Source organism: Oncorhynchus masou, chromosome 19 (assembly GCF_036934945.1).
Source record: "Oncorhynchus masou masou isolate Uvic2021 chromosome 19, UVic_Omas_1.1, whole genome shotgun sequence".
NCBI lineage: Eukaryota > Metazoa > Chordata > Actinopteri > Salmoniformes > Salmonidae > Oncorhynchus > Oncorhynchus masou.
Window position 1 is genome coordinate 8,756,079 of NC_088230.1, and position 13,215 is coordinate 8,769,293.

At 44.8% G+C, this 13,215-nt stretch overlaps 2 protein-coding genes across 8 annotated transcripts in view; one reads left to right on the forward strand and one right to left on the reverse strand.

Moving 5' to 3' along the window:
* Window positions 1-11,261, forward strand: part of LOC135505761 (serine/threonine-protein kinase MRCK alpha-like) — a 98,712-nt gene extending 87,451 nt beyond the window's left edge. For all 5 annotated transcript variants that reach the window (XM_064924862.1, XM_064924865.1, XM_064924863.1 and 2 more), the window contains 4 exons: window positions 1,566-1,683; window positions 2,054-2,174; window positions 4,785-4,945; window positions 7,675-11,261. In XM_064924862.1, the coding sequence (XP_064780934.1) occupies window positions 1,566-1,683; window positions 2,054-2,174; window positions 4,785-4,945; window positions 7,675-7,809 (535 nt within the window). In that variant the 3' untranslated portion in view covers window positions 7,810-11,261. The remainder of the gene's footprint in view (window positions 1-1,565; window positions 1,684-2,053; window positions 2,175-4,784; window positions 4,946-7,674) is intronic.
* A 179-nt stretch (window positions 11,262-11,440) lies between these two features.
* LOC135505763 (frizzled-3-like) overlaps window positions 11,441-13,215 on the reverse strand; it is a 26,269-nt gene continuing 24,494 nt past the window's right edge. For all 3 annotated transcript variants that reach the window (XM_064924870.1, XM_064924869.1, XM_064924868.1), the window contains exon 9: window positions 11,441-13,092. In XM_064924870.1, coding sequence (XP_064780942.1) covers window positions 12,834-13,092 — 259 coding nt within the window. In that variant the 3' untranslated portion in view covers window positions 11,441-12,833. The remainder of the gene's footprint in view (window positions 13,093-13,215) is intronic.

Here is a 13,215-nt window from a genome sequence, read left to right on the forward strand (position 1 = left end):
GACATGAGTCTTTCACTTATGCCGAAAGGTGTTTCGGTGAGGCTGGGTAGAAGGCTCTAATTGCCAGTCCCACACCGTGCCGATGTTGTCCAACCGGAGGGTAACCTTTCCAGAAGAAGGTGTAACCTTCTCCCTCCTCTTTCAGGGAACGTACATCCAGAAACATGGTCTCACTCAGGGCATCAATGTCAATGTTGTAGCGCCTTAGTTCTGCAGCAATCAAAGCTGTTCTCCGATAGGGTCTATCGCTATTATACTCAGTGTCCAAAAGAGTTCTGATGTTCTATGTCGCCAGTTTCAGGGAAATTATTTTCTTTAGCATCTTTCAACCTCTGAGTGGTTTTTAGGCCACTTTCTAGTCCTCTCCCCAGCTGGGGTGAGCAGTGTGGCTAAACAGGGCTGCTTAGTCACACGGGTGTCTGCCTAGAGCAGCTGCCACTCATGTCCCAACTGCTGGTGACCATAATAGCCCTGTGCCGCTGGCGTGCAGAGGGGTCTGATTAAGGGCTCCCGGTGCATTCACTCTTGCCCCCGTCACCAGACAGCCCAAACCTGCCAGGCTTTAGGCCGGTTTCCGGTTGATGGCTTCACCGAGGTCAGAAGTGGATACCTGCGCAAAGGAAGTTATTTAAGGTGTCGCTGAGGGTGCGCAATCCTCAACAGCACTACTTCACTGTAGGAAGGTGACATTCCAGTGGCAAGGGGGGGGAGATCCAGGACAACCAGTACCTTCCACAGCTGCAGGAGTCTGCCTGAACCCCAGTCTGTCTGTGTCCACCTACCGCGTGCCGCCAGCACGCTGCTTTTCTCTTAGGGTGTGCTCCCCTTGCCTTTATCGTACCAGACTAACCCACAAGGCAGCGGGACAGTGGCTGATGGCTGCCAGGACGTGTCCACACTGCTGCTTCGAGACACCCGGGTTAGCCTGGTGTTTCAAGACAACCAGTTAACGTGTGCCGCCGCGGTAAGGCCCGACTGGAGTCTTGGTCATGGCTTTGTACCGGCAAGGGGAGACTTGTGCATGAACTGCTCCCCAATTCAATGCAGGCCCATGGTAAGCGGGGCATATGCAACTAACCTCTAACCAGGCACTACTGCACTAGATGTGTCACATGCACCCTGCTATTGCCCCCCGACATATGTGTGCATCTATCCATACACTACATAGTGTGCACTACACCATACACTACATGGTGCACATAACACTACATAGGGTGCACTACACTATACACTACACACAGTGTATAATACACTACATAGTGCACACTACACAATTCACTACACACTATGTAGTGCACGCCATACTACATAGTGCACAATACACTATGTAGTGCACACTCATAGTGCACAGTACACTACACCAAGCTACTTCACAGAGGGAGTGTACAGCTAATGGTACATTACACACTACAGATTTAGTACAGACTCCATACCGTTCATCCATATTCGTCCCCTCCATAGGCATAAAGCTCATTCTGTTCACGCAATATCACTCTCGACTGGTGCGTTCACCCTGTTCTGGCCATGGTGACCACATTCCTGGGTTTGGTGTGTGTCCTGTACAGAGAGATGCTGAGAGACCCAGAGATGAGGAACAAGCTGATCTCCAACCCCACCAACTTCAACCACGTGGCCCACATGGGACCTGGGGACGGCATCCAGATCCTCAAAGACCTGCCCATGGTAAGACGGGGCCACAACAGAGAGTGTCCATAGATGTTCTGCTTAGTTGTAAACATGCTGAGTACTTGTACTTCCTTCCCTGGTCTGACTGAGCATCATGTGTTTGTACGTGTGAAATGTCTGCATTTGTGTGATTTAATGTCTGTGTTTTTGTATGTGCATATGTGTGGTCATCATGCCTAAATGACATGTTATATATGTTCATATCCATATTTGTCATTCGGGGGAATGTGTATTCACAAATGTTTCTATGTGCCTGTATATCTATGCTTTCTCATCCCATCGCCATAATCCATATATCTGTGCCCCTCTGTCCTCACCCGCCCCGGTCTATTCTGTCCTCCCTTGTCCACTGGCCTTTCTGACACAGAACGTGCGTGTTCAGGAGAGTCGTGCTGCAGGCTTCAGTGGCTCCGTGTCCATCCCCTCCATCACCAAGAACAGAGCCGAGCCGGGACGGTCCATGAGCGCTAGCAGTGGACTGGGCATCCGTAAGTACCACACTACCAAACACGCTAAGCTAGTAAGCTTAATAGTAAAATAAATATTGTATAATAAAATGGGGATTAAAGAAGCATCAAAACATGTAGGCCTGGGTAGAGAAAATGGATGTGTTTGTTACTGGTGAACAATGGAAAGTAGATATTTGTAGATTTAAATGCATTTACAGTGCCAGACCCCATTTACAGTTATTCAGACCCCTTGACTTTTTCCACATTTTGATGTTAGACTTATTCTAAAATTCTTATTCTTATTCTTACATTGTTTGATGAAAAAACAATCTACACACAATACCCCATAGTGACAAAGCAAAAACTGTTTTTTTAAACATTTTTGAAAATCAATTCAAAAAAACATTCGGTGTGGCAAAAAAGTATTTAGTCAGCCACGAATTGTGCAAGTTCCACTTAAAAAGATGAGAGGCCTGTAATTTTCATCATAGGTACATGGCACCTGTTTGAACTTGTTATCAGTATAAAAGACACCTGTCCACAACCTCAAACAGTCACACTCCAATCTCCACTATATCCAAGACCAAAGAGCTGTCAAAGGACACCAGAAACAAAATTGTAGACCTGCACCAGGCTGGGACGACTGAGTCTGCAATAGGTAAGCAGCTTGGTTTGAAGAAATCAACTGTGGGAGCAATTATTAGGAAATGGAAGACATACAAGACCACTGATAATCTTCCTCAATCTGGGGCTCCACGCAAGATCTCACCCCGTGGGGTCAAAATGATCACAAGAGCGGTGAGCAAAAATCCCAGAACCACACGGGGAGACCTAGTGAATGACCTGCAGAGAGCTGGGACCAAAGTAACAAAGCCTACCATCAGTAACACACTACGCCGCCGGGGACTCAAATCCTGCAGTGCCAGACGTGTCACCCTGCTTAAGCCAGTACATGTCCAGGCCCGTCTGAAGTTTGCTAGAGAGCATTTGGATGATTCAGAAGAAGATTGGGAGAATGTCATATGGTCAGATGATACCAAAATATAACTTTTTGGTAAAAACTCAACTTGTCGTGTTTGAAGGACAAAGAATGCTGAGTTGCATCCAAAGAACACCATACCTACTGTGAAGCATAGGGGTGGAAACATCATGCGTTGGGGCTGTTTTTCTGCAAAGGGACCAGGATGACTGATCCGTGTAAAGGGAAGAATGAATGGGGCCATGTATCGTGAGATTTTGAGTGAAAACCTCCTTCCATCAGCAAGGGCATTGAAGATGAAACGTGGCTGGGTCTTTCAGCATGACAATGATCCCAAACACACCGCCCGGGCAACGAAGGAGTGGCTTTGTAAGAAGCATTTCAAGGTCCTGGAGTGGCCTAGCCAGTCTCCAGATCTCAACCCCATAGAGAGGAGTTGGAGGGAGTTGAAAGTCCGTATTGCCCAGCAACAGCCCCAAAACATCACTGCTCTAGAGGAGATCTGCATGGAGGAATGGGCTAAAATACCAGCAACAGTGTGTGAAAACCTTGTGAAGACTTACAGAAAACGTTTGACCTTTGTCATTGCCAACAAAGGGTATATAACAAAGTATTGAGAAACTTTTGTTATTGACCAAATACTTATTTTCCACCATAATTTGCAAATAAATTCATAAAAAATCCTACAATGTGATATTCTGGATTTTTTTTCTAATTTTGTCTGTCATAGTTGAAGTGTACCTATGATAAATTACAGGCCTCTCATATTTTTAAATGGGAGGACTTGCACAGTTGGTGGCTGACTAAACACTTTTTTGCCCCGCTGTATCTGAAATATCACATTTTTAAAAGTATTCAGACCATTTACTCAATACTTTGTTGAAGCACCTTTGGCAGCGATTACAACTTTGAGTCTTGCGTATGACCCTACAAGCCTGGCACACCTGTATTTGGGGGGTTTCTTCCATTCTTCTCTGCAGATCCTCTCAAGGGCAGCTCTCAGAGTCTTGGTGGTTCCAAACTTCTTCCATTTAAGAATGATGGAGGCCACTGTGTTTTGGGGATCTTTATTGCTGCAGAAATGTTTTGGTACCCTTCCCCTGATCTGTGTCTCGACACAATCCTGTCTCGGAGCTGTAAGGACAATTCCTTCGACCTCATGACCTGGTTTTTGCTCTGACATGCACTGTCAACTGTGGGACTTTATATAGACAGGTGTGTGCCTTTCCAAATCATGTCCAATCAGCTGAATTTACCACAGACTCCAATCAAGTTGTAGAAACATCTCAAGGATAATAAATAGAAACCGGATGCACCTGAGATCAATAGCAAGAGTCCGAATACTTATGTAAATAAGGTATTTCTGTTTTTTATTTTTAATATATTTTGCAACAATGTCGAAAAACCTGTTTTCGCTTTGTCATTATTGTGGATATTGTGTGTAGATTGCTCAGGACTTTTTTTTATTTAATCCATTTTAGAATAAGGCTGTAATGTAACAAAAGTCAAGGGGTCTGAATAGATTCCGAAGGGTGACACTCATCTGTCTCTAACTTTCTCTCTTCACTTCTCTTCCTAACTCCCCCTCCCCTTCTCTGTCCCACTCTCTCCCCATTCCTCTCTTTCTTCCCCTATCTCTCTATTTTTCGCTATCTCCCTCCTTTTTCCAGGTTCGTCATCTCAGAACGGCAATGCGTTGAGGAGAGAGCTGTCCGGGGGTAGCTACAGCTCTAAGCGCCAGACCATGACCTCTCCCTCCGAGAGCTCCTTATCCTCCGGAGGGGGTATGGACGGCTGCAGCGACGCACCCCTCTCCCAGTTCGACAGAGAGGTACGTGACCAACCTAGCCTGCTTCCTCCCACGGGCGCCTGGGTAAATTGCACTTAATTAAGGCTACCAAAACTTGGCTAGATTCACAATTGTGCTGAATCTGTGTCTTCCCTTAGATGATATACCGTCGTATCTCCGATACTAGTGTTCAGATTGGTGTATCTTGGTTGTGAGAGTCAAGTGGATGGATCTGAAACCACGTTTCACTAATCGTTTGAGCACAGTTGCTCTAAATATGACTAGGTTCACCATAACACTACAAAGACACTGAAAATACTCTTGCTGGTGACCAATGATGTGGAAGACATATCAAACATCTATGTAATTAGACATATCAAAGTGTGCCCCGTAACTCTGCGCCCCCCTTTTATCCACAACATCCACCACCCAGCTTACGTCTTCTCGTGCCCTCCCATATTACCCTTTGCCTCATCTTATCCCTCGGTCTGATTGGTTCCGAGACCCACCACAGCCCCTCATAGGGAACTCAATCGGCCCCCATACGCAACCCTGGCCCGAACCTCAGTCACAGCCATTCCCCTCTCTGGTTCTCTGCATCTGGCCTCTCCTCACTGAGCCTCAACCACCCAGCCAGTAGTAGCTAGCTACAAGTCACCACTAACCACTGATTCAGGGTCAGATAGTTTTTTCATCCCCCTAATGTTTAAGGTTAGATTTGGGGTCCAGTAATCTGATCCTAGATCTGTGGTTAAGAGCAGCTTTTACCTCAAGCATCAAGCCATCCTCAAAGCAAGGGATTCTTGCTCTAGCTATCCATTGTGCCTTTGGCTCCCTCTTCTGGCCTGGCTGACTGTCTACCACCCCCACTGTCCCTCATACCTGGCTAGCTCCATCATGATTCGTGCCTGCCCCCATCTCGCCACCCTCCACCCGCTTCGGTCCCCCCCAGCATGTTGTTCTCTGGGCCGGGCCGGGTCGCTGAGTCTGTAACTGTTCCTCTCCAGTGGCAGGCGGTCTCACCATCGGAGAAGACACCCGATCTGAAAAGGGCTTTAAGGACCCTGCTTAGTAAGATGAAGGTAATGTCAGCACACACACACAACCAACCCAGACGCACTGTAACCCACCCCTCAACCACACACACAGACACCAACACGCACGTGCGCGCGTTGCCCACAGTCGTGAAGCTTTGCCCCCAAAGCCTCCCACCACTGCACCATTTCAGCCCCAGTAGCACCAGCATCTGATTGCCCCCTCTGTTTCTGGCTAGAGGGCGGTTACTCATTCCCCTTTCCCCTGACCTACCCTGGGGTTTCTACTTCATTTCCTGGTTTGGTTTTTTGAATGGTGTGTCACCATCATCCTCTACCCCGCATGCGTCTGTCTGCTTCCATACTGTCCCCCTGTGGCCAGCCCAACCCATGTTTCTAATAATGACCATGACAGTATCTGATTTGATTTGATACATCATCAGGAAGATACTGTGACGCTCCTCTCCTATAGGCCATTATAGTACCTGTACCTTTGTGCCAGCTACTGTAGTGCGGTGGTGGACAGTGGTAGCTCCCACAACCGTAGCCTACTGTACAAATAGCCATAGAAATGAAAAATGTACGTTTTGTCTGTGAGAAACATGCGGCACAGAGGACAATTTCACACTCACCACCTCTGGTAACTTTCCTCAAATTCCCAGGTTTTCTAGAAACCCCAGTTGGAAGGTTTCCCGGAATCAGGAGGGAATAATCAGGACATTTCTGGGAAAACCTGGGAATTGTGGGATAGTTACTGCAATTTTACAAACCCTGCTACCTCCCTTCAGTGAAGGAGGGAGATGATCTCAACCCTGCTTTTCTTAACTAGCAACTCTCAGTGCTGTCCTCAGGGATATCTTGTACACAATGGTATACTATAGCAGGGGTGACATATTATAATTATGGAGGACCAGCAGTGTATGCAGGGTTTTGTTCCAGCCCAGCACTCTCACACACACACACACACACACACACACACACACACACACACACACACACTACACCCCTGATTTAACAAATCGCGTTCTAGCTCCAAAACCATATATGTGTTGATTGTTTGAACCGTGCGTTTTCTACTAGGCTGGAACAAAAGTTGGTCAACCTCCTCTGACTGCTGTGTATTGTAGTAGTAGACCGTAGACGAGGGGCCTCGTGTGTATTGCGTATGTGTTTTGCTGTAACCAATCACTTCCGGCCAATCGAGCTGCTCATTGTCTGATGATGTGGAAGGTTCCCGGGGCATTAAGTCACTGTTGCCTAGCACTCTGTGTGGTGATGTGAAGAGATCTCACCATGTCCACATCGGCAGGCAGGAAGTCAAACAGCAGATTAGCTTTGATGATGACAGTGGTTGGTTGGAAGGACAAACACACACAGAGGTCCCTGAGGACTGGTGTTGACCAGGCCTGATCTATTGAGCCCATTGGAGAGATGGGTTGTGTTCAGTAGGCACGAATATGAGAAAGTGTGACCCTTGCCTATTTGTGTGTTATTTATTTTTATTAAAAAAGGGGCAATATTTTTCTCAGACAAGTTAAGATCATATCGCCTCCTGTGTTTCAGGGTTTTCTTGCGTTGCATGCCTACTGACCATGACCCTTGCCTGTTTTGTGTTTAGCTGTGAGAAAAATATGACATCTCAGTGGCTCTCCCTCCTTCTCTTTCTTCCAGTTCTTCCCCTTTCCTTCTCCCCCTATATTTAACTCTCTCTCTCTCTCTTCTCCCCCCTCTCTCCAGGACTCTGACTCACCCCGTCACTCGACGGCTTCAAACAGTTCTACGTTCAGCAGTCCCCCCAGCCCGGCCTCACCCCACAAGACCAAGTCCCTCTCACTGGAGAGCACAGACCGCATGAGTGGCTGGGACACATGAGTGACAGACACCACACAGCTCCATTCCTTGACCCTCACCAAGCTCCCGGGCCCGCCCCCCTTCCCGGGCCCTGCCCACGGAACTGCACCCGCTGCCACAGGGAAAGGAAGTGTTTGACCAAGAGGGAAATACTGGGAAAGGGTGTGTGTGTGTGTGTGTGTGTGCTCATGTTTGTTTGTGTGTGTGTTTTTGAGGGAGGGCATACAATATAGGAATTAAAATGTACACCCCCTTTCATCTGCTTTGTAGCTGATAACCAGAATAAGTGAAGCGCTGAGTTTTATTGAGAGTACTTTTGATTGCAGCACTACTAGCCCCGTATAGATTATTATGTCATTGGCAACTCCTGTAAAGAGACACACAAACCTCAAGACGCGACAAAGAGAAGAGGATCAATATGAAACAACAGATCATTTGATACGTGTACATAGCACCCTTTGGGCTTGGGGGGTGGCCACCTTTTATTTATTCATCTATCTATCGAAGACATGGAGAACAAGGCGCTTTGCAGCTAGAGGAGAAAGAGAGGATGTTTTCACTCTCTTTTTCCTTCTGTTGCTTTCTTCCAACGGTAGTTGGCAGCAGAAGAAGAGGGGGAATTCCATTTACAATACAAGGCTCACAAAATAACATTTTTTTAAAAATTAAGAAAAAAAGAAAGCAATGATGTATTTTTTTAATTTTTTTTTGCTCATGAAGTGAAATATGTGCCGTGACTTAATTTCTTCGTACTATCAGCGAAAAGCTACAGCACAGCAGTACAAAAATACAAGTATGGTTAGGGGTATTTTAACTCTAGGTGACACCTCGCTGGCTTCATGTTCTCGAATTCTTAGGGACAGGGTGTTTTAGAAGCAGACTGAACATTCTATAATGACATCACAGCTCCTTATGCGACTTCCTCATGACATGGGCCAGTGACCTGGGACCATTTTCCATGTAGTGTCGACCTAGTACCGTATAAGTGCAGTAATAGACCAACCACCGATCAATTCCAAAAAGCCGATGCCCATCACAACCATGTACATAGGTTAAAATCAGAGAATAATATATGATAAGGGAAATACTATAAAGAAATAGATGATGGGGAGAAGATCCTCGATTCCTGTTTATCTTTTGAGTATGATTTGGGGTGATATCCGCACGAAAGCCATTTTAAACCACTTCAAGTTCCTCTGATTGCTTTTAGATTTGTTTTCGTTTTTTTCTTTCTATTTCATATATGAGACACAAACTGTCAAGTGTCATTTTGATTTGCGTTTGAGGAAACTAATATTATGGGTCGCATGGACCCCGTGCTGTGTAGTGAATGTGCATTTATTTGAAGCGATCGTCTTGTCACAGATGCATGCGTTCACACTCACATGCACGCGCGAACACACACACACACACACACACACACACACACACACACACACACACACACACACACACACACACACACACACACGGCCGTTTCCACCGCCACTCTTTCCACTATGGTCCACAGTTGGATCAGTTTGAGGTGGGATTGCATCTTTCCTAACTGACAGTGATTCTGAAACACTAAGTGTGTATTTCCATACTTTTCTCTGTGGTACCAACGTGTGAACCTCAAATATGTTGTATCCTTTGACTTCCGAGAGAGATTTTGGAAAGCTTGTTATAACCAAAAATAGAATGACTTGGAATCTTGAGTCTTCGTTATTTTTCAGACAGCCTTGCTTATTTTGAAGAATGTTTTGATAGGTTATGGGGGGGAGGACAATTGTAGATGTCGATTTGACTAGACAGACAGCGCTAGGCTGAAATGGGGGGTCAAAAAAGAGTGAAATAATGGAAAAGAAATACTAAGATGACTAGTTCAATGTTTAATTTCTGTTCCAATCCTCCCTGCTGTCATTGATATGTTCTTACTATTAACTGGTAAGCTGTATATTACTGTCTGGTAATGCAATAACCTTGATACAAGCCACAAATTGGGGTCAATTCCATTTTTTTTCAGTCAATTCAAGTTCCATTCCAATTTTCCTCAATGCTTCGTTGTGACAAATTTGGAATTAGAATTTCTGTTTACTTTCTGAATTGCCTACATTGAAATGGACCCCAACTCTAATGCAAATCACAGCATGGTGTTGTTGATGTGTATTTATATGTGGAGTGCCTAGATCAGCTGACTCTTCTCTCTCAAGCGGAAGGGAGGGGACTCTTATTCTGGAAAGGGGACTTTTTTCATTTCTAATGAGGAATTATTTTTATGTTACAGACCGTTTAATGAATGACCGTTGTTACTTACTGTTCAAAGGGACCTTCTGTCTTAAGGTTTAGGAGTGGTGAAGTGTACCAAGTAGTCAAACATGGCAGTTTATCTATCCTAGTCAGAAGTGAATAGAAATATAAGGATTCAGATTTCTGCTTTCATTCGTGCCATTGGGGGCCTAAACCTTAACCCTAAACCACAATTCTATTATATTCCCTTGAAAATACAGTAATTTATCTTTAGCCTACTCATTCCACGTGTTTTTAGAATTACATTTTATATTGAGCTTGCAAAATAAGCATTTGCCTTTAGACGTCAGTCTCGCTAAGTTGGTTTTACTCAACCGTCTCAACTTAACCACCTCTCTTAAGATTTCCTTTTAAAGCTACCAAGAGTCTCTATTCATATCTGCTGGGCCTTGTCTGTAGAATGTATTAGCTGAGAACGAAGAGGAAATATCTTAGTCTGAGAGTTTGATAGACCAGGCTTTATACTGTATAGTTAAAGGCCCGAAATCCCACTTAAAAAAATTAAAATAAAAACTCAGGAATGTCAGAACCAATGATTATTTTCACCCTAACAATGGAAGTGAGTGTGACAGAACAGACTACACTTGGGAAAGAAGAGCTACATTTAGCCGTAGTGTAGCCAGCTGTGACTAGGCGTAAGGGTCTAAAGATTCAGGTGGAAGAAAAGACTGATACACTGAGGAAGAACTCAGACAAGTGTTTTGAATTAAGGATGAAAAGGGGTGAAGGAGCAGATGGAGGGGTAGTAGTTTGAGGCTGAGGTGTCACCATGATAACCATTAAAAAATATTTAAAAAACGCCTTTGCATTTCAGTGAGGTCTTATCTTCAGTTCCTTCTATATTATTTTGTTCTTTCATATCATATTATACACCTTGTTTTTCTAGGATTGCTTTGTAATAATTTGTACAGTTTTGCATGTTATAGATGTAATCATTTTATTTGTTTTTGGATTTGTTTTTAATTTTGACTTGCTCATTTTATTTGAACGGTTTTGGGGAGTTTTATTGAGGATACCCACTACAGGTGATGTAGATTCTTTTTGCACAGAAATATTTAAGGTGTAAGGTCAAACAAATAATGTATGGAAACTGGCCACCACACTTGTGGAGAACTCATTATATTAACCTGACTCCAATGTATTTCAATAAAGCGGAGGGCTGTTACAAATACGGCTTCACTGAGTCTCGTGTCCTGATTATCATTTATTTCCTTGGGAGCACACTGAATCGCTCTGATTCACTTGTAAAATGGAGCAATTCAGTTTGTTTTCCAGGTTAGGGCACAGATCCACTTACACATTTCCCAGATGTATTTTCAGAAGATTTATTACAAATTCAACAAAAGACACCCCCCCCCCCCAAAAAAAAATCTATTTACACCTATGCACATGCCACTACTAGAAGTTATGGCTAACAATTATCTATACAAGTAAGTATGCACTTCGTAATACTACTACTGATTCTAACTGGGGGGAAAAAGAACACTCATATTCTACCTGGAGTTTGGAATTCCGCTTTTATCCTGTAATACACAATACAGCCCTTCACTTCACAATGGCTGATTCATCAATGCAATTGTTTCATTGTCAATTGTTTCCAATTGATTGACAACAGGACAGGACACTGTCCCGATCGCCTTCACATTATCACTAGGACCCAGAGTTTTCCCTGGACAGGTCACAGTCAGGAAACACTTCAGGCCCTACTCATCACATACAGTACCTTCAGCTGCCTCCATCAGAAGTGCAATGAAACCAATTGACGTATAAAAGTACCTCGATGTATAGTAGTGTAGTACAACAGTGGTTGTGGAGACGCGTCTACAGTACTCCTCGTGCAGGTAAACAATGTGGTCAGCAGGAATAAAGGCTTGGCCTTCATGGACCAGTGCTTGGCAGCATGTCACGCATAATGTAGAATCCTTTAGATTGAACCCTTTTCACCCCCCTGAGTAGTGGAATGTGCCGATAGATAAGAAGCTCTGTAATGTCAGGTATGGATGAATAGCCTGAAACTGATCCCAGAGCTGTCCTACACTTAAAGGGTAGAGTGTCCTTCACTAAGAGCTGACTCTAGAACATTGAACAAAAAGCATCGGCGATCAGCAGTCTGTGCCCAAGAGTATGATTTCTTCTTATTATTGGCTCAGCTCTCACTCCTGCAAGTCCAAGTTACACTGTCCTCTGAATCCAAGTCATCTGCTATCTTCATTTATCAGTGCTGTTTAATGAGAGGAGACATGTTGAGACACATTGTCAAACTGTCCAGTTTCCTCACAATCTCCTTTAATCTCCTTATTTTCAGAGTTTACACAGGCAGTTTCAGAGTTTACACAGGCAGCCCAATTCTGTTTTATTTTTATCAATTACTGGCAAATTATCTGATTTGATTGGTCTGAAGACCAGTAAATTGGGCAAAAGATCAGAATTGGGCTGCCTGTGTAAATGTAGCCATAGAGGACTGTAGTATGTCCAGTCCAAAATCAACCTCTACCCCCTAGACCAGGGGTATCAAACTAATTCCATGGATGGCCGAGAATCTACAGATTTGGTGTTTTTCCATTTCAATTAAGACCACCAGGTCTTAGTTCATCAACGAAGTACAAGGGCGGAGTCAAAACCCCGCAAACACCTGGCCCTCTGTGGAATGAGTTTGACACATGTCCTAGACACTTCTTGTTTAGCTAAAAGGTTGGCATGGGTTTTAGGGTAGAGGCTAAGGTTTGTTTTGCCGCCAAGCGTTTAGATGTCTCAGCTCAGGCCGTGGCTCCATCCTCTTCAAGGACCCTGTGGATTCCATTGCCGGGGGCGCTCTGAATGGCCTGGGTGACGTTGCTAAGGTCCCTGATGCTGCTGTGCCGTGATTGGCTATCCAGACGCTGGGTGGAGCCATGCTTTGATAGGCTGTCTAGCCTGTTGGTGCTGCAGTGTCTGGACCCTGATTGGTCGTTGAGGCGGGGCATGCTGCCATAGGGGAGGCGATCGTCAACGCCGCGGAAACTACATGCTGTGTACCTGACAGAGAGGAGAGGAGAGAGATGGTTGGTCAGGCATCTGGGACTGTAAATAACATGACAAATACTCCATGTTTTTAACACTCTCCAAACCCTTTAAGATCTACACATTTCCGCCTCCATA